This window comes from Sinocyclocheilus grahami, unplaced genomic scaffold (assembly GCF_001515645.1).
Source record: "Sinocyclocheilus grahami isolate Dianchi unplaced genomic scaffold, SAMN03320097.WGS_v1.1 scaffold75.1, whole genome shotgun sequence".
In the NCBI taxonomy this organism is placed as follows: domain Eukaryota; kingdom Metazoa; phylum Chordata; class Actinopteri; order Cypriniformes; family Cyprinidae; genus Sinocyclocheilus; species Sinocyclocheilus grahami.
Window position 1 is genome coordinate 547,234 of NW_015505254.1, and position 19,380 is coordinate 566,613.

General features: G+C 38.5%; 1 protein-coding gene across 3 annotated transcripts in view; it reads right to left on the bottom strand.

Moving 5' to 3' along the window:
• Positions 1–10,681: 10,681 nt before the first annotated feature.
• Positions 10,682–19,380, bottom strand: part of LOC107585853 (semaphorin-6B-like) — a 134,558-nt gene continuing 125,859 nt past the window's right edge. For all 3 annotated transcript variants that reach the window (XM_016273015.1, XM_016273013.1, XM_016273014.1), the window contains one exon: positions 10,682–13,260. In XM_016273015.1, the coding sequence (XP_016128501.1) occupies positions 12,338–13,260 (923 nt within the window). In that variant the 3' untranslated portion in view covers positions 10,682–12,337. The remainder of the gene's footprint in view (positions 13,261–19,380) is intronic.

Genomic DNA, 19,380 nt, shown 5'->3' on the forward strand with positions numbered 1-19,380 from the left:
CTCATATATTTAACTCAGGTGCTGTCCATTTCTTCTGATCATCCTTGAGATGGTTCTACACCTTCATTTGAGTCCAGCTGTGTTTGATTATACTGATTGGACTTGATTAGGAAAGCCACACACCTGTCTATATAAGACCTTACAGCTCACAGTGCATGTCAGAGCAAATGAGAATCGTGAGGTCAAAGGAACTGCCTGAAGAGCTCAGAGACAGAATTGTGACAAGGCACAGATCTGGCCAAGGTTCCTACAACCCATCCCTTCCAAGTCCCTTCTTTTTCATCCTTCACTTCTGTAGTCCATCGTGTCCTAGTTCCACTATCTTTCTATTTCCCTTGTTGCCTGAAGGAAGTGTGGGACACACTGTCTGTCCATTTCTATCTCTTTATGTCTCCCTCCCTCCCTTCTTTCAGCCCTTATCACAAAGCAATAAACTTGTGCAGTCGTTTATTTGTCCTCAATCATCTGTACTGTAGATGCTTTGCTTGACTCTCTATCCAGAGCAAACTGTTAACTACATTGCACCTTTTTCAGTGGTCATATGTTGGTCATTTTCTATCACAGTGGCCATTTTTCACCCCACTCATCTGTCATTATTTGTTTGAAAAGATGAATGCACATCATAATCTTCTTAGGTAAACTGAATAGATAATAGCTTCAGTCATGTAATTCTGTTTGCTTTTATTTGCACTCAGACTTTTAAATCACATAGTTCCAATAATTTCCACATTATTTACAATGTAATAGTTACGTGGGTGAATGGAAACATTACAATGAGGAGGAAAATAATCTCAGTGCCCAGAAAGGGGAGAAAGAAAGGTAAATAATGCAATATAAATCAAAGGCTCTGGCATTGAAAATACAACAATTCTTCAAATAACACATATTAGTACATGCTACGAAGAAAGAAAAAAAAAGCGTCTGATAATGTCGTAATCTCAAATTAATCCAACCTTGAAACGTCATTCCTTTTATTGTTGTGTTTTTGTATTTACGGCTGAGAGTATGATGGGGAATTAGAGACATCTGGTGGTGACTTTGGGTACTTCACATTTTGGCTTATATAACTCCAATAACAGACGCATATCCACTCTGCATAGTCAGTTTAGCGGTTATACTAAGAGGTGTAAACATTAGTATTCACCTACCAGTTGCATTAAACATTGTTGCAAGCATTTCTATCAGTTAAAGTAGGCAGAGTTTGACGAGATTTTTCAGTTGACTGCAGAAAATGTCTATTAAGTAGGCTAAGTAAAACCTTTTTTTTAATTATTACATTAATTATAGTGATTGTTGAATTTTATTCTCTGGTTTGAATAAGATTCAATAAGACTATGAAAGCTATAAATCTCATTCATTATCCATTTCTGTCAATATTCCTGGCCACCATTTCAGTTTCCATTGAAGGACTTTACAGACATGACAGAAACATAGAGAGCCAGAGATGGACGTCCAGGAAAATGAGGAAGGAGGGAGAGGTGGCTATGACCTACTTAGAGGAGAAAAAGGAAAACACACACCCCGGGGATAGATACACCACACATATGCTTTCCAGCAACTATCTACACTGAGATGTAAATCCACACAGTCCCACAAACTCAAGTGTCACATCTTATGGAAGTGGGCTACAAAATCCTATTTACTGCTGCTGACAATTATCTACATGAGCGGTTCAAGGCCGTGCGGCTCTGACAGGTTGGCAACAGCTGTAGGATCCATTCTATTTTCCACTGCATCGGGCGCTTCGAGGCAACTGTGTCATTTTCAAATGCAACCGATCGATTAACACATTTGCCACATCAAAGCATAACCACAATTTATAGTTAATTGACCTGCATTACACCAGTTAAAACAATCTGAAAAACAGCCATGATGTGAGCTTAAGCAACCACAAATGAAATTGTGGAGGAATATGTAATTTCCTGGGAGCAAATCCCATCTGTGCGTCAGTAATTTCCCTCAGAGGACCAAAGATAATCTGCACAGTGAGATTTAATTAGGTGCAGCATCATCTATGGGCTTTATAAACAATAGTTTATAGGGATCCACTGCCATATGGGGGGGAAGTATCAGGCACATTGAGATGACAAGGAAATGTTTGTCTCCAGAGAGATTGATACTGTAATATGTAATGCAAATGTGTAATCAATCGTGTTGTAAACAAAGTACACAACCTAGCTTTCTTCACTGTGTGAACCTACAACTCAAGTTGTAGGAGTTTTCTTCATGTCATTCCAAACCCTAATTTACTGTCTTCCTTTGAACAAAAAGGTGATGTTAGTCTGGATGACCACTAACCCTATTCACTTCCACTAGAAAAGTGCAGTGTTAACATTCTGCTAAACTCTTCCTTTTGTGTTACACAAAGAAAGAAAGAAAATCATAGGTTTAGAAGGACATGAGGATGAGCAATGATAAACAAGAATTGCTCTTTAGGACTGTTATAAAGTTACATAGAAGATCCCTGATAAACAACACACTAATCATATTCTCATGTGTATGATCTTTGACTTGAAAAATGTGTTTGTCTCAAGAAAGAAAAAGCTCTCACATAAATGTTCCATTTCCACAGGAGGCGTTTAGGCATGTGTGAGAGCGAAGTCAAACCTGGAGACTCTTAAAATGAGGGCAGCAGAGATAAAGCAAGCTCTGTATGTTTTCTTAGAAAAACCTTGTGATTACAGGCTGTCTTGTGATCAGGACTTGTGATCAAAAATACACTGACTGTTAACAACTTTGTGACAGAAGACAGATAATTCAGATCTGATGGGACGGACAGACAAGTTTGTTAATACAGCACAATTTTTTAAAATGTGAGCATCATTCACTTGCCAACTTTGTAAATGGTTACAGAGGGAAAACTGCACATCATAAACTAAATGAGGATATATTAGGACAAATAAATGTAATGTTCTAAAATCGGCTCAAAATATCATATGTTCGATATCCTCTTCTGACTTCTTCAGACTATAAATCGAGGCAAAAATCTGGGCGCAGTCATGAATGGTATTCCAGCCAGACATTGTGAGGATTAGCATAAATTCCTTGATTTTATAAAAACTCAGATAAAAGTTCATTATTTACTAATATCGTTCTAGACCTTTCAATATATTTGTGTGAGGAACACACCAAACTTTAAATCATTCTTCAGTGATAATCTTTCCTTCCAGTGAGCTAAACCGCCGTGACCGACCGGATCATGGGAGTTGTACTCGAGAACTGAATCAGACCGATTCATGAATAAAACCATTTAGACTTGTTTTATGTGTCGCCGAATCAGATTCTTTAAAAAGATCTGAATCAAAGAATGATTTGATTTGAACAACACTACTTGCCTACTTGGCTCATGACTTTTCATTCATCTATTCCTTCAGAAGACTTGAAAAATAGTACACATTGACCACAGGCTTACTGCCATCCTTTTGTTGCACCTTTTGCTTTGTGTGTGTGTGTGTTGATATGTGCCTTCTGTGGCCAGCGGGTGTCATGATGCCCACTTGTGCTGCTGATCAAGTCAATATCAGCAGTGAGTGACTCAGGTTTCTGGGTCAGCGAAGATTGGGAGGGTGGCAGAACAGACAATGAACCTCTCAACTTCCTTCAGCTTGTACGTGAGTAGATGACACACCTTGTTTTACATGTAACACAATGCAGTAAACAAGATCACCGATGCAAACAATATGTATTGTGTAACTCTATGTGTAATGTGTATGTGTAACTCTTTTTCACTATCAAATTTATTTCCAAACAAAAGATTTTGTCTTCATGTTCTTGATGTTTTATGAGATCATATTAATTTGCTAGAGGGAGCTGGGTTAGTTTTCATTTCGAATTTGTAGATTAAGTTTTCTGAAATGATTAATATGTTTTGGAATATTTTATGCACACAATATAATGACTTTCATTTAGCTACTAGGTACATTTTACCCTGCCAATAAATGCAAATTTTTATTTATAAGACATTTGTTTAAAGGAACTTGCGGGCGAAGTATATATTTTATCCTGTGTTCCCTGGGAACTGGTGATGTTGGTTGTGCAATGCTCTAATTGATGAGCTACAAAGAGTCTGACAATGCATGTTAATCACCAGTTGCAGATGATACATTGTGGTCATGTATTGACATGTATTGTGTATGTACTTCAGGTGGAACCTGATTCTGGTGCTCTGACTTTTCATGTAATTACTACCAGAACAGCAAATCCTGTCTGGCCCAGATCTGGCAGAACCTCATCTCTCCAATAAAACAGGAGGATAGAGTGACCCCAATTGTCACCTTAATAACAACTGAGAGGGAACCTTTTGGCTCTGGTTTCTGCCGTGTCACAGAGGGACTCTCAATAATTCATTAACCATGACATTTCATAATACCTTAGATTAAATATAGAAAAAAAAAGTTCCTTTTTGTTTTGTTTCGAAGGTCTTTAGTAGTATTGTGTTGAAATCTTTTAAGCTGGTGACATGATGTGAGAGATTTAACTGATTAGTGTTAAATTGAATGAAATTGAGACAATTACAATTCACCAGAGGTTCACTGATTAAATGAAGTCAATCTCTCTTTGTCTTATTAGCATTTAACAGTGATTATTAGTGCCTAGTGAGTAATGGATATCATTCTTATATGAAAATACTGACACAAGCTTGATTTAAATGAAACTATAAATTAAATTAAAATGTGGAAAATATATGATATAATGTATAATATAACAATATGATATAATACATATTTGAATTGAGCTGGATGATGTCCCTCTTGTATTTATATATGACACATATATATATTAAAATAACATCACTTTTATTTTCCTGTTTGTTACTATGAAGCTGCTTCAAATTTGTAATGTATGAATAGAAAATATATGATATAATGTATAATATAACAATATGATATAATACATATTTGAATTGAGCTGGATGATGTCCCTCTTGTATTTATATATGACACTTATATATTAAAATAACATCACTTTTATTTTCCTGTTTGTTACTATGAAGCTGCTTCAAATTTGTAATGTATGAATTGCTATATAAATAAAGGTGACTTGACTATATACTGTAATTCACTATAACAAAATATAAGTGTTCACCTGATTATTACTTTCTGATGAGTTAACATAAATCAGCCGGTCAGAATACTTTTCTGTTGAAGTGCCACACTAGCTGCTAATCATTTCACTGGTTACTGACACACTGAAAGCTTGTTTTAAACAAGTGTGAGTGTGCTTGAGAATTTCAAGTATATGTCTTGGACAAAGAGGTACCTTGTCACATAAATGAGCTCCATGATACGATCACTATCCACTCTCATCTCTGTTATAGACTGACCCTTGACCTCTGTATGCATGACATACTGCCTTCCAACTATCCAGTATGTTCAATACAGAAAAAAGGGCATTCTGCAGTCTTACAGTACATATGATTATTTGACAAAGTCTGTCTGTCAAACAGGTGTCATTGAGTGATTTTGAGAATATGGGTTTGAGTATACTGTATATGCTCTCTGTGTCTGAAACATAAAAATGTCAAAGAGACTATCATGTATATTATTATGAACATATGGCATTTTTAGTAAACACCTCGGGTTGCATCTAGAAATTGAGTACATTTCCATACATTTAATGACACAAATCAAATCATGCATAGACCCGAGGGAGTCCCACTTCAGGCGCTCTGTGAATTTGTGCATGACACTTATTTCGTTTGATTACAGATTATTGCATTCAGACGGCTCTGAATTAGAAAAAATACTCTTGGGGGCCGTGTTTCTTGACAATATGAACATAGTGTTGTTTTCTACTGTCTAACTCAATGATCTATATGAAGTAATGAGTTCTCCCGTTTACAAATCAACATGTGCCTGAACAGAATGTCAGCAGACTGTTGTTATAGCAACGCAGTCTCTCTCAGGAAATCCAGAACATGTCCATATTCATACATTTTTGACCATTACCTATCAAATATATATACAAATGTAGCTTATTTATTTAATTACATATACACTATATGATTGTACTATATCTTGTTTTAGCCATATAGTTTAAAGTTACCTTGTTGGCAGAGTATATTAAACAGCCATTATTACAGACAATATGCTTTTGTTATAAGTCATTTTCCTGGCACAAATATCATGATCAACATTTATTCATTAATTACCTCAATTCTTTTAATCACTTTATGTAAGATTCATTAAAAGCAGCTACTTGGACAGCAGATGACAACATGACATATTACAAATGGCCTGGTATTGTCCAAAAATCGGAGAAAATTTAGTTTTTCTTCATTAAAAAAAGAAATATCTGAGTGAAAAGTTTAATTGAAAATCAATGGCATGATCACATGACCAGTGTCACACATTTACTCTTTGATTAATGAGCTACAAATCTTAAACATTTAAGTCAGAATGTTTCTTTGTTTTACTCCTAAAGCTTTCACTTTTGTTTCAGGTTTCAGTTAGATTTTGAATCCAAATTGATAATATGGTCTCAGACTATTGGGTTTTCATATATGTGATGGATAACACTGCCACCGTGTGGACAGCTGTTGTATCTGCAGCACTGTTTTATTTTATCTTTCCAAAAGGACAGGACGCATGTAAGATAATGCTGATGAAAGACGTACTGTATAAGTAAATGTAAAACATCTATTGAGATAATACATGTAATGTGAGCACTTTTCACATGAAATCATAATATTTAATATGATGCCTCTGGATCAAATACATCAGTTTGACCCAATTTTGCTATTAATCAGGCTATGTTAGTAGCTTGGACGACCATGATCTATCTAGCTGCTCGTGCGTTTGATACGTGAGCAGTGGTTTAATCCCAAACACATTGCCTCTAAACAACATCAACAAAAGGATTTATTATACTGACCTTATTCGTTTTCACTTGTGGCTCCAGGTGAGCTCGTTAAAATTCCACTTCCATGTCAAATCCCAAAGAGCGTGCATGAATTCGTCTGGCAATAAATGGGTAGAAATAAATATTCAGAGACCTTCAGGGTTGGAAAATTAAATAAAATGGAGATGTTGTGGCTCAGATTCGTTGCAAGATCGGTTTGGCTTTTTCATTTCAAGCTCTTGTTTACGATCATGCTTGTTATCTGTAGACCACAAACTATCCTGTGGTGTAGGCTAATAGCCAAACAGAGCGCATGCTGCTATAAAAACAAAATGTGTGATGAGTACTGATTTCAGAACACTTTTATATAAAAATGAATAACAGCACTCTGTATCAGTACACTTGAGTATTTATGGTTCTATATTTGGTGTCAAAATACAACAGGATAGCCCAAAGACAGAAGGACAAGAGGAACTAAAACGTATAGCACTTAAAATATATAATGTGTGATTGCTAAAATAACACTATTCTGCAAACAAACCCAACATTATTCACTTTTCTGAGATATTGATCTTTGTATATTGGAGACCCTTCAATAAGATCCAAGTACGCCTTTATAATACTCCTTTGTATTATAATAAACATCAACAAAAATATAATGTGATGCACCAGAAAAACTTAAAGAAAAAACTAACACCAGTTAGGTTCTTGATGGTTTATTAGAACAGGAAATGATAACAGAGCACAGTCTCCATGCTCAATGACAGCCAGAACTGAGGACAATGAGTTTCCAAATGCAAAAAGTTGTGCACGTATATGTGTTAAAGTACAGTGGGATCCAAAAGTCTGAGAAGACTCTAAAAATGTGCGATTTCAAATACCATTTACACTTGAAAATAAAGAAAGTTTCAGGATTTTTGAGCAATTTACAACAAAGAACCTTTATGGCATAAAATTAAGAAATTTAGCACAATTTCCAGGTGACAAAAGAAAATGTGTGACATTTATCACATAACTTTGCAGAGATGGTCAGATGTCCTTACTTCCATTGAAGAACAAGATGTTCTTCGGATCATTTCAAATCATGCTGAAGAACAGGAGCATCAGATTTTACACAAACTACTGTACATGCAACTTGAGTGCTGCTGTTAAAGCAAAAGGACAAACTGTAAACAAAGACATTCTCAATTTTTCAATTAAACCTTTCACTTAAAGTATTATGGTAATTATATAATTTGAGCATGAGAAAATAGAGTATTTTAAGACTTTTGGACCCCACTGTCCATGTGTTTGTGATCTTGTGTGTCTTTATGTGCACTTGTGCTGTAGATTTGGAAAGCATGCATGTGACTGTCTGATTGGTGGACAATATTAGGGCACACAGTCGTGTTGATACACACCACCTCTGTGGACTCCAGACCGAGGCTGTGTTCATGCAGATAGTTCACTTAAATTACATTTAAGCACTGAAATCATTATGTACACTGAAGGGGACACGACTTGTCATTTAATGACAATGGACCCAGTAACACGAACAGCCTCCGGTGCGAGACAAATCAGAAGTCCATCACAGTTAACAGAAGACTTGGCTCTTTTGCAAAAGTATTTTTCTTCTTCTCTTTCTTTCAGGATAAACAACTCCCATCCGAAGGCTTTGCACAGTTCAGAAACCAGGATCAAACACTGAAATTCATGTCACAGTCGCAGAATAATCATCGTCATTGTTGAAAAAAAATTCACACACCAGAGAGCAAATCAAATCACTTGCATGAACTCAAACCAACCTAAAACATTACCACAAAAGAAACAAACAAACAAACAAATATAAAAATGAAGATATCAGTACTGGCTAATATATTCTCTACAAGTTTACAAAAAAATTCAAACTGCATTTGTGCTTGTCAGATGTCAGGTTTTTCATACTGAAAGCATGTCATTTCTAAACAAATCGTTTCTTTCTTTGTGTTTGCACATTTCGTCGGGTGGCCCATTAGCTGTGGCAGTTTGTGGCTGGGGGACGTAAAAAAAAAAAAAAAAATCAGAGCTTTAAAAGACAAAGCAGAGAAAGAAAAACAGCCCAGACAATGAGAAAGCCTCGAACACACTGTCCTCACTGTTCATAGACAGAATTTTAATTGGAAAATTGAGAGTAGGGAGCTCTCTAAAACATAGCTACACTCTTAAAAATAAAGGTGCTTCAAAAGGTTCTTCAAGCGATGCCATAGAAGAAAAATTTTGGTTCCACAAAGAGCCATTCAGTCAAAGGTTCTTTAAAGAACCATCTCTTTCTTACCTTTTTGTAATCTGAAGAACCTTATTTCGCCACAAAGAACCTTTTGTGAAACATAAAGGTTCTTCAGATGTTAAAGGTTCTTTAAGGAACCATTTAGACAAAAAGGTTCTTCTATGGCATCGTGAAGCACCTTTATTTTTAAGAGTGGAGGTATATTTCTGTCCAAACAAAACCCAGGCAGAGTTTTTACGGCCGATTCCATTTCTTGCTTGAGAGAATTACGACATAGGAAAACAGTGAAACATTTATTTTCGTTTCCCGGGAACACATTTTATAGAGCTCTGCAGCAAATTAACTCCATTTCACTGCCTCAAAATCTTGTGTGATTTAACCCAGGCGGTGTTTAGAGCTTGTGTACAGGGTTTCAAAATAAGCATCACCTGCGTTTGCTGCTTGTTTTTGGTTTATTTCGGTGAATGTTACTTATATGGGATGCGGTTGAGAATGATGACTCGCTGCTTGAGTTTTGCTGCCCACATCTCAGGCGATTGCTTTGTAAAATCTGGCTGTGTGAGTAAGCAAGTGGGTGCCTGTGTTTCTGTACGTCTCTCACAATCATCCCAAGGCTTTATTAGGCCAAGATAGACTTAGCATAAACGCGCATGTTTCACCTAATGGCGCAACAGAGTGAAAAGCCAGCGAGAGGGAAGCAGGGTGAGCGCATGCATGGGTGGGCAGACCTTTTTTAGTGGTGGGCCTCAGGCTGTGTGAGGGTACAGCAGTTCCAATACGAACAGATGAGCTGGGTGACAATTAAAAAGCTGCGTCAATAATGTTGATTGTGTAAAAATAATTACGCACAGAGTTCTGAACTCAGTCATGCATTGGCACTTAAAACCTATAAATTATACACTTCATTAATTGCTTTAATGTTCAGCTTCAGAGCTTTCATCCATCCACATTCAAAAGAACACACTCTTTTCCTACGCCCTTAAAATCCTCTCTCTATTATCACTACAACAGACTTTTCATTTGGAACACGGCCTGTTTTTAAACCAACATATACTTAGTGTTGAAGTATTGTTGATTATAGGACCACCAAACATTTGATGTCAAATCTTCTCATGGACTATTTTCACATTTTTGGGTTTGGAATATAAAAAATAGCAGGGTAGACTTCTACATAAATAAATGTGAGACCATAGCAAATGTTATTTTTGCATTACCATTTGTTTAAACAAGAAAAAATTAAATATTGTATTTCCATGACTTTCTTAAAGAAGAAGAAAAAAGGATTGATTATGGCAGTTAGAAGAGAGAAAGACGTCAGATTTACCATCACTCTCTCAGAAGATGTATTTGAAACCCCACTGCAGCAGTGTTTACTATTTCTTTTGTAATTTAATGCTATGGAAATATAACAAAGTATAGTGTTATACACTAATGTTTAGAATTTTGGGGTCTGAAAGATTTTTTTATGTTTTTGAAAAAGCCTCTTATGCTGACCAAGGCTGCATTTATTTGATACAAAAAATTTAAATAACAGCTTACTATTTTAATATGTGATGGCAAAACTGAATTTTCAGCAGCCATTACTCCAGTCTCCAGTGTCTTATGATCCTTCTGAAATCAATAAAAGTTAAAATCAAAACATTTTTTACAACGTAATAACTCCAGAAATGTGTAATCTCACACTGCAAAAAGGGTCAATTGAGCACTAAGTTAAAAAAAAAACTCAACGTGCATTACCGCCCTCTAGTGGACACACTAGCACACACTAAATTACCGTTGCCTCACGGGAAGAAAACAGAGATAATGTCGTTCACTGAGAGGTGAATGAATTGAATAGTACACTTTCTTTTCTCCCTCCCATGGGGTTTACAACCCTGAAACAAACAAACAGCAATCTAAAGAGAGGAAACTGAACAATGGCTGAAGCAGGCACAGTGCCATCGGGAGCCCAGTGGGTCTGATTTTTTTGCTCTCCATCTAAATGTAACATTGTATTCATCTGATTCTGTGAGGTTTGTGAAGGCTGGCAGTGAGGGGGGACCCAGAGCGGTCCGATCTGTCTGGCTCCTCATTGACATTCTCCTGGGCTCGGCTGATGGCTAGGCCATGACTCTTAACGGTTATTTGTTGTTAGGATGGTCTTCTCTGGCTGGGCCACACAAAGACACCCAGTGTCAGTGAGACACTCTGAATGCAGCTCCCTAGTGGCCCGACTCGGCCCAGACAACCGAGCTCACATTCAACTCAGTGGATTGCAGAGAATGAAGCCAGGCCGAGCGAAAGGAAGAGAAAGTGTTGCAAATGCCCTGCTCTAATTCTAGCATGTGTAGGGGATAAAAAAATGCACAAAATTTCTTGGTTTTTAAGATACACCACAAAATAAATGGGTCCACCCAGCAACATATGTCCCTGTACGCAACAAAGTAATTTCCACAGTGCTTCCAATGCTCCGTCCAGAAAGCATGGGTTGATTCCTCCGTGATTTTTGGCGAACGCTCTTTTCCATGACCCATTTACATCTGATATTACAGCACACAAGTCTTTAAAGTCACATGGCAGTTGTCTTGATTGCTTCCTGACACATAATAGGTTAAGAGAGGAAGGGGTAGTCAGTCATTTGACATCAGATCACTTAAGAAACTCCAGTGTTGGTCGGCCATTTTGCTTTCACATCAAGTCTAGCCGGCAAGCACATTTTAATCCACGTTTTGGCGCGGCTCACATACACATACAAACAGACACAAGGAAGTTTAAGCTTGTCTGCAAAGGATGCACAAAAGAAGCATCCGCAGTCGCAAATGTAAAGCAAGAGAGGTGAAAACGAAACGGATCACTTCCACTGAATGGTTTAGAGGGCTTGAGATTACACAGAGAGACAATCCGGAACCGCTTCACTATGCTAAACAGTCAACGTAGCCGTTCGCAGGATTATGATTATGTATTTCACCTCCCATCACCCAACGCAGCCGTTATTCCTAAGCGATCCTTCCGCTTCATTAGACAGGGCGTGATAGAAGCCGCTAACGTGCTAAGTGGCATCACCCCACAGGCAGGGGAGGACAGCGGCTTTAACACCATCAACCATTAAAGCTCTCGTTCTCTCACACTCGGTAGTCCTAGAGCTCAGCCACTGGTGGGGGACTTGAAAGACACTGGATGGCAGTGAGAGAGGACAGGAAGGGCAGGATTACAGAAGGAGTCTGGGTCTTGGGGGTGATGGGACTCTGAGGGGTGTGAACGGGCCTGGACCACTCATTGGCCATTTGGGTTGCGCTCACTTACACTTTTCACCAGCAGGTGGCTGTAGTCCTGTATCTCATTGAGCCCTCGCTGAGTGTGGTGACCTGGCCTTATTAACGCAGCATTAGTGCGTGGCTGTATGGGATACGGGTGGTGGCCAGAAGGAGTCGCGTTGTTACTATTGAAGTTGAGTCCGTCGCGGGACCATCGCAGATGTTCTCCATAGTCCGACTGTGTGGTAGGAGCCGAAACCACCCTCCTGCGGTCAGGTGAGTCCTGAGGCGTTGTCGGATAGTTGTATTCACCAGCAGAGTTGTGAGTAGGTGGGGCGGACGGTTGCCCGCTCTGCTCCCGCTGATTTGGCGGATGGGAGAGGATGAGGTACCGCTGACGCTCCGAATGAGGAGGAACATCACCTGATCCCTCTTGCCGCCCACCTTGCAGGTATTTGGAGCTCAAGTAAATGACTGCTGAGTTCGCCGGGCAGGGTGTCCCTGTCTGGGTGAGGAAAGTATGGCTCTGGTCCCAATCGCAGTCTGTGAGATGGACATTAGGAGTGGGACGTTTCTGCTGCAGAGGCGTCTGTTCTGGAGTGGGAAGTCCTGGGTCGATATCTCCAGATTTTGGCCAGCCGTTGGTGAACATATTTTCAACCTGCGAGCGGGGTCGTTCACTACCACTGATACGCGTCACGCTGATCACGGAACCGCTGCGGCCGTGTCCCAGCATGACCTGCTCCTTGTCACTCTTGCGACGATTCCCCATGCCAGATCCACTGGCTCTGGAGCGCTGGCGGTGCTTGAGGCTCATTATCCAACACACCATCAGACCAGACAACGCCGCCCCGCTGGCGAACGCTGAAACCGCTGACACCACCAGCAAGTTCACAGACACCAAGCCATCTGGTTCCTCGATGAAACTCTCCTGCAGAAGACCTAAACACATGGAAAGAATAACAGTGAGCATAAAGAACACTTTTATAACTGACAAAGATTGAGTTTTTATTTTTTTAAGTAAAAAAAATAAATCATTTAATTTTTTTATGAGGTCGAAGAATGCATGAGTAAAGGAAAATGGCAGACTAATTTCACTCATTGCTATCTAAAGTGGATGTTGATTTTAACAGCTGTAATAACTGTCTTCCTTATTGAAAGCATCTATCCATCAATTACGTGTTTTGGAACATTAACTTTCGAAAACATCTAACACTGAATAATTCTGACAAATACTGAAACGTTTAAGTCATATTTGCAGATTGAAAAGGTGCCCTGGGTGTGACAGATTTTAAAAACACAGACTATGAAAACATATATACAGACGGATGAGAGCAATGGATACCATTCACTTTGAAATGACAGAAGACTTACGTTCTTAGAAGAGCACCAATGAATTATTGATGATGACAAAACAAGTGGTTATAAAAAATACTGCTGCAACAGATCATTTAAGAAAAGTTTGCTCTGTGACAGCAAGTGATCCTTTTCCCCATTCACCTATCTGTCTGTCTGTCTATCTAATGTTGAAAAAAATAGGTTCAAGAAATGTTTTTGTTCAACTACCCAAAAATCTAAATCTAGAGGCAATATCTTATTAATTACAGGAAACTCAATAAAACAGGAGGGAAGTTCTTATAGTCACAACAGTAAGAACCAACATCATGAAATGGCATAGCAGATGAAACGCTCTAGAAACAAATTAATTTAACTGGCAAATTTATCACAATAAAGACAAATGGTAACCATTTAACATGGGTGAAAATAAACAGCCTTGATTAGCACTTGCAGCTGTTTGTTTAAGAAATCAAATAAAATGAGAAGAGAGGAGGCCCAATCAATAAGAAATTTCACTCCGATAATTAGCTCATAATAGCTGCCTCAATGTGGGTGTTTGTGTGGAAGACTCTGCTGAATTAAATTATATATTAGTTGCAGTTGGGCACCAGGGAAAGGAACTGTACAGCACAATGTCATTTCATTGGGAGATGTTATGACAGAGTGCCTATCAATTTTATTCAAGTTTACTTCTCAGTATTAATTTTGGAGGGACAGACCACATTACCGAAACGACACCTCAAATCAATCAATGCATTCATGTGGATGCTGAGTCGGTGTCTGGTTCTTCCTCAGTCCTTTTCTCTCTCTTTCGTTTAGGCAATATTAGCTTTACAATAAATAAATACACAAAAAAATCAATTCGAAATAATGTAGCATTCTGTAAACTTTGTATAGTATGTAAATCTAATCTAATTCTAATCTTGCATCCTTATTCATTTGGATTGGTATGCAAATTAATATTCAATATTTAAACTACAAAATACATCTAGTTTTGCTATTTAGTTTCTATTCTCCGGTAATCAACTGCAGCCACACATGCTGTCTCTAGAACTTAACTTGTATTTAACCTATTTCACTTAAAATAGTCTTTTGAGTCATGAATGATTTTCTGAAAATATATATGTACTTTTAAAACCTAAATGATATTGCAAGTAAAACCATCAAATTGAACCTTATCGTAAACTCTTTTGAAAGCGCACCTGAGGACATGAAGAACTCCCTGAGAGCCTGCCTCTCTAAAAACACAATTTTGTTTGCAAGCAGCACTAAAACACACATCAAACGCTCTTTGTATATACGCGAGTCGCTTTTTCCTGGGCGCAGCCCTGATGGTGCCTCAGATAGATATTACTCAAACCACACAGGCCTTTCTCCGTAATGAAAGAGATGCATTAAAACGCCCGCCTGTCTAGAGGGCCACCTCTCATTCTTTCTCCGCTTTCGCCTGCAATGTGTCCATCCCTTTTTACAGTAAGAAGATGGTGCATGCATGCAGTGAATAGATCAGGGCCATTATAGATGTTGCCTTTGTAGTCACTCAGCTTTGTCGTGATGGGAAACAAAACACACAGACGGGAGCGGACGGAGAGCGAGAGATAGTCCCAGGCATGGTTTCTTTCTTTTCCTCATTCCCGACGGGGTGACAGAAACCCCCTTTTTCCCCATTCACTTATTAAAGCTTAATGGAAGGCAGTCGGACTGTCAGGCTGAGGCGCAGCGAGCACGTCTTGAGCTGGAAGCTCCAATTACAGATGAACAATGGCAGTGGAGCAGTCTAGTTAGAATTGGTCTTTCGGAAGGCAATAAGCCAAGTGCTAAAATACTCAGAGCCCAGGGACTAACTTCCTTGCTTTTGCCTCTTTTTTCCCCGGGTCTATTCACTAGCAGTTTGATGTTTGTTGCTTATCGCTCTCCATCTCTGTGCACATCTTCTCTCGCTCGTCTCTCTCTCTGTGCCACGTCCTTTCATCTTCTGCTGGCTGTCTGTCTCCGGGGACGTACCCTTATTCTTTTATTCCCTGTATCACTCTATTGCTCTCGGTCTCTCTTTTCAACCTGTAAGCAGAGAGGCGGCTAATGAAATGCTAGCAGGGTTCGGTTTCTTGTAGAGATCGTGTCATTAAAAACCTCAGGTGGAATATGGATTTTCTTCTAGCAAATAAGCAACCTTCCTGAGGTTTATTAATTAACTGGCCTTCGAGCAAAGGCTGAAAGAGTTTAGTGTGTTGAAAATAGGCTCTTATCAGCTGTGCTTATGTAACAAACACTTATTCAGTAGTTTCTGCACTATGTTAGATACTGCTGTGTGTGAGCTTGCGTAGTTTCATGTTAGCACGAGGCTTTACATGCGAGCGTGTGCATTTGTGTGTGTGTGTAGCAGTGGCTTATGGTTCACTGACTTTACTCATTATCTTTTCTCTTTCTATCTCTGTCTTTTATTCTCTTGACTTCGCTCTTGCTCTCTATCTCTCTCATGCACACATACACACACTTTCCCTTCTCTGCAGAAACACTGTAGGCTATTCTCTGTCTGCCAATCCTTTCTGGTTCTCGACATGTCAGACATCTTTTGCTGTATTCAAGCCTCACTGTTGCCATTGCTTTGTGTTAATCATGTTGAAAAGACCAGCAACTCTGGTCACCAGCATTGAGTTTTAGATGCTGTTATGATGGCATTCCTACAGGGAGAAACACTGATATTTAAATTGTTTTTCAGTGAGCTTTTAACCAAGTTGAACTTGAGAATCAAATCAGTCCAATTCATATGAAATGGATCATTTCATTTAAAAAGGCCTGACTCTTGCACTCTTCTTTCATTAAATCCCATTTTAAGTCTCAGTTTAACACTTAACTGTTCCTCAAACAAAGCTGACTTTAGAAGACATGGAGAATAGCAAAATAGTAATACAAACTATTTTTATGATGCTTTTTTGGTAATTTAGGAGCTTTTTGGAACACTAGTCCTCATTCACTTCCAATATATGCAATAAAACTGCAACCTAAAATGGAAGAAATAAGTGATAAAGGTTTAAAACAACATCAATAGTTCAGCTATTACCTTGAAGGTATAGATCACCCAAAATTTTTAATTCTGTCATCATTTTCTCATTGTTGAGAAATGACTTTTTTTTTGCTTCTGCAGAACACAAAAGATGATACTTTGAAAGTCAATGAAAGTCAATGGGGTCCAAAACAACAGAAGACCACATAGACATTAATTGTATGGAAACAAAAACATTTTTCAAAAAATCTTCTTTTTTCCCACAGAACAAAAAGTTTGGAACAACATTCGGTTGAGTAAATAATGCAACCAACCTTGTCCAACCCTGAGCTTCATGAGAAAGCCCAGTGAAATCACATTAAACTAACTGGCTCCAAGCAGAGTGTTTACAGAAAGATAGTAGTGAAGACATTTAAGGCTTCTTAGCTTACACTTTAAAAGCCAAACTCTCAGATCAATATACAGCCAGCAGGTTTCCGTACATCTGCACGTGTTCTCAATTAACTCGTCTACCATTTTCAATAAGAGAGAGCTGCATGCTCATGGCCTATAGCATTGCAATAAGGTGAAAGGCTTCCTGGCACCGGTTCAGAGTTTCTAATTCCAACATAATTGTGCACGCTACAGTCCACAATGTCTGACGATGATTAACGTGAGACTAAATAGAAAGGACTGTGCGAAATAACGAGGGGTGTTGAGCTGGGGGCAACACCCCTCCCTACTGGAGCCCAATGTTAAGAGAAACGGTCCACTGCTAAAACACTGTTGCCTATTGTCGCTTGCTCACCTTTTCCACATTCTGCAGATGCTGCCTAGTCAGCCGCAATTAATTGTAGTCAATTAGCACATAGTTTTTCAACATAGCTTTCCCCATTCGCAGCAACTGTTGCCAACAACCACTAATGAGGATGCAGATGATTTCAGCTGTGTTAAATTTATCAAACAAGTACGGAAATGTGTACTGCATTGCAATACCACAGATGTGGCTGATGGGGGGCTCTACTGTAACACAAGGTTTGCTGGTAAATTGATAGCCTCAATTTAGGGCTGAATGGCGAGAACTCTCAAATGAAATCATTAAAAAATATTCGACATTTCCAGCATGGGTTATAAATTCAGAAAGCGACCCGGTGCTATTAGTCTAGCCAATTGCAATTGCAAAGCAAGACATCTGCATCCACCACAATCACGAAACCTCCAATTTCAAGTTAATGTTTCCAGCATGCTGAAGACATAAATTCTGTCTGTCAGTGCTCCGCATATGACTGTATTTTACCAGCTGTTAAAAACACTACCTTATTTGTATTAAGTTAACACTCCTGTACTGACGGGTTGCCTCTATGACGGAGATGTTGAGTTTTCAGGCTCTGTCTGGCTGAGGTGGAATCACTTTTCCACACATTTACTGAATTAAGAAACTTCTCTGGGTCATTTGCGATCTGCTGTGGTGGCTTAAAATGTCTCTTTCATGCTTGTCAGACAGAGACTCAATAGAGACACAGGTCTCTGGCTTGATGAACTGAACAAAATCCTCTTTAGAATGATCGATACAGCTTGTTCGCATCAAGTGCGTGTGTGTGAGAGAGAAAAATGGTGTAACCTCACCTGTGGGTGCATGCAAGGTATTTCTAAGGCTGAGATGTTTTGCTCTATGTTATTGTGTATCTCTGACACACACACACACACACACACACACACACACACACACACACACACACACACACACACCTGTCTGAGCTATCACTTTCAGCCAGTCATGATGATCTGTGGCGGGGAGATTCTTCATGCCCTGTCAACATGCCTGGCAACCGCCACAGCAACATCCTCAACACCACAACAGGCGGCTTGTCATGCTGCAGGCTTCAGTGGTAGTGCTGTTGTCCTTTTATGCTCCTGAGTCTCTCCCTTACTGCAGTCTAACATGCCAAGATTTCTCACACAATAAGGCTACGTTCCAATTGCCAGATAGTGCCCTGGGAAGTGCACTTCAGCATTCCAAAAGAACTAATTTTGTCAAGTTAAGTGAGCTATTCTAGTGAACTCTGCCTAGAGATGCTGTGAATTGGAAAACACAGCTACATATATACACAAATTTCCCTCTCTTGAGCAATCTTTTACTAAATGACACATTGTAGTATTTTTTGGACCTTTTTGCCACTTCCATTGATAATATAGAGAAGAAAGGACAGGATATGATAGGAGAGGAGAAGAAGAAAACTGGAAAATGTCACAAACTAGAATCAAACTCAGGCTGATTGCATGAGCAGCATAATATGTATATATGAATAAATATATATATATTTAGCTCATACATTTAATTTAATTACCTATAAATCAGAAAAAAAACACATGAAACTAATAATCAATATTTCAAATGCCACCTCAAGAAATGGGTTTTAAATATATTTTTTTTAAATAATGTAAAAAAATTAAATATACATTTCATTTGAAAATTAGGCATAAATGAAATATTATTTTTATTTTATCACCCATAAAGAACATGTCAAATTGTCATTGTAATACACCCCAGACTTTCAAATGGAATGAATAACCAACATATAATCAATTAATTAAAATACCAAACTTTTTAATTACTATAAACAATATGGCGTTTATAGCTAATTGAAATCGGTACGGCTGAATTATATTGTTTTGATGGTTAATTGCTGAGACAGTACTTAATAAATCACATGTAATTACCTTAGAGAAATATGTCTAAT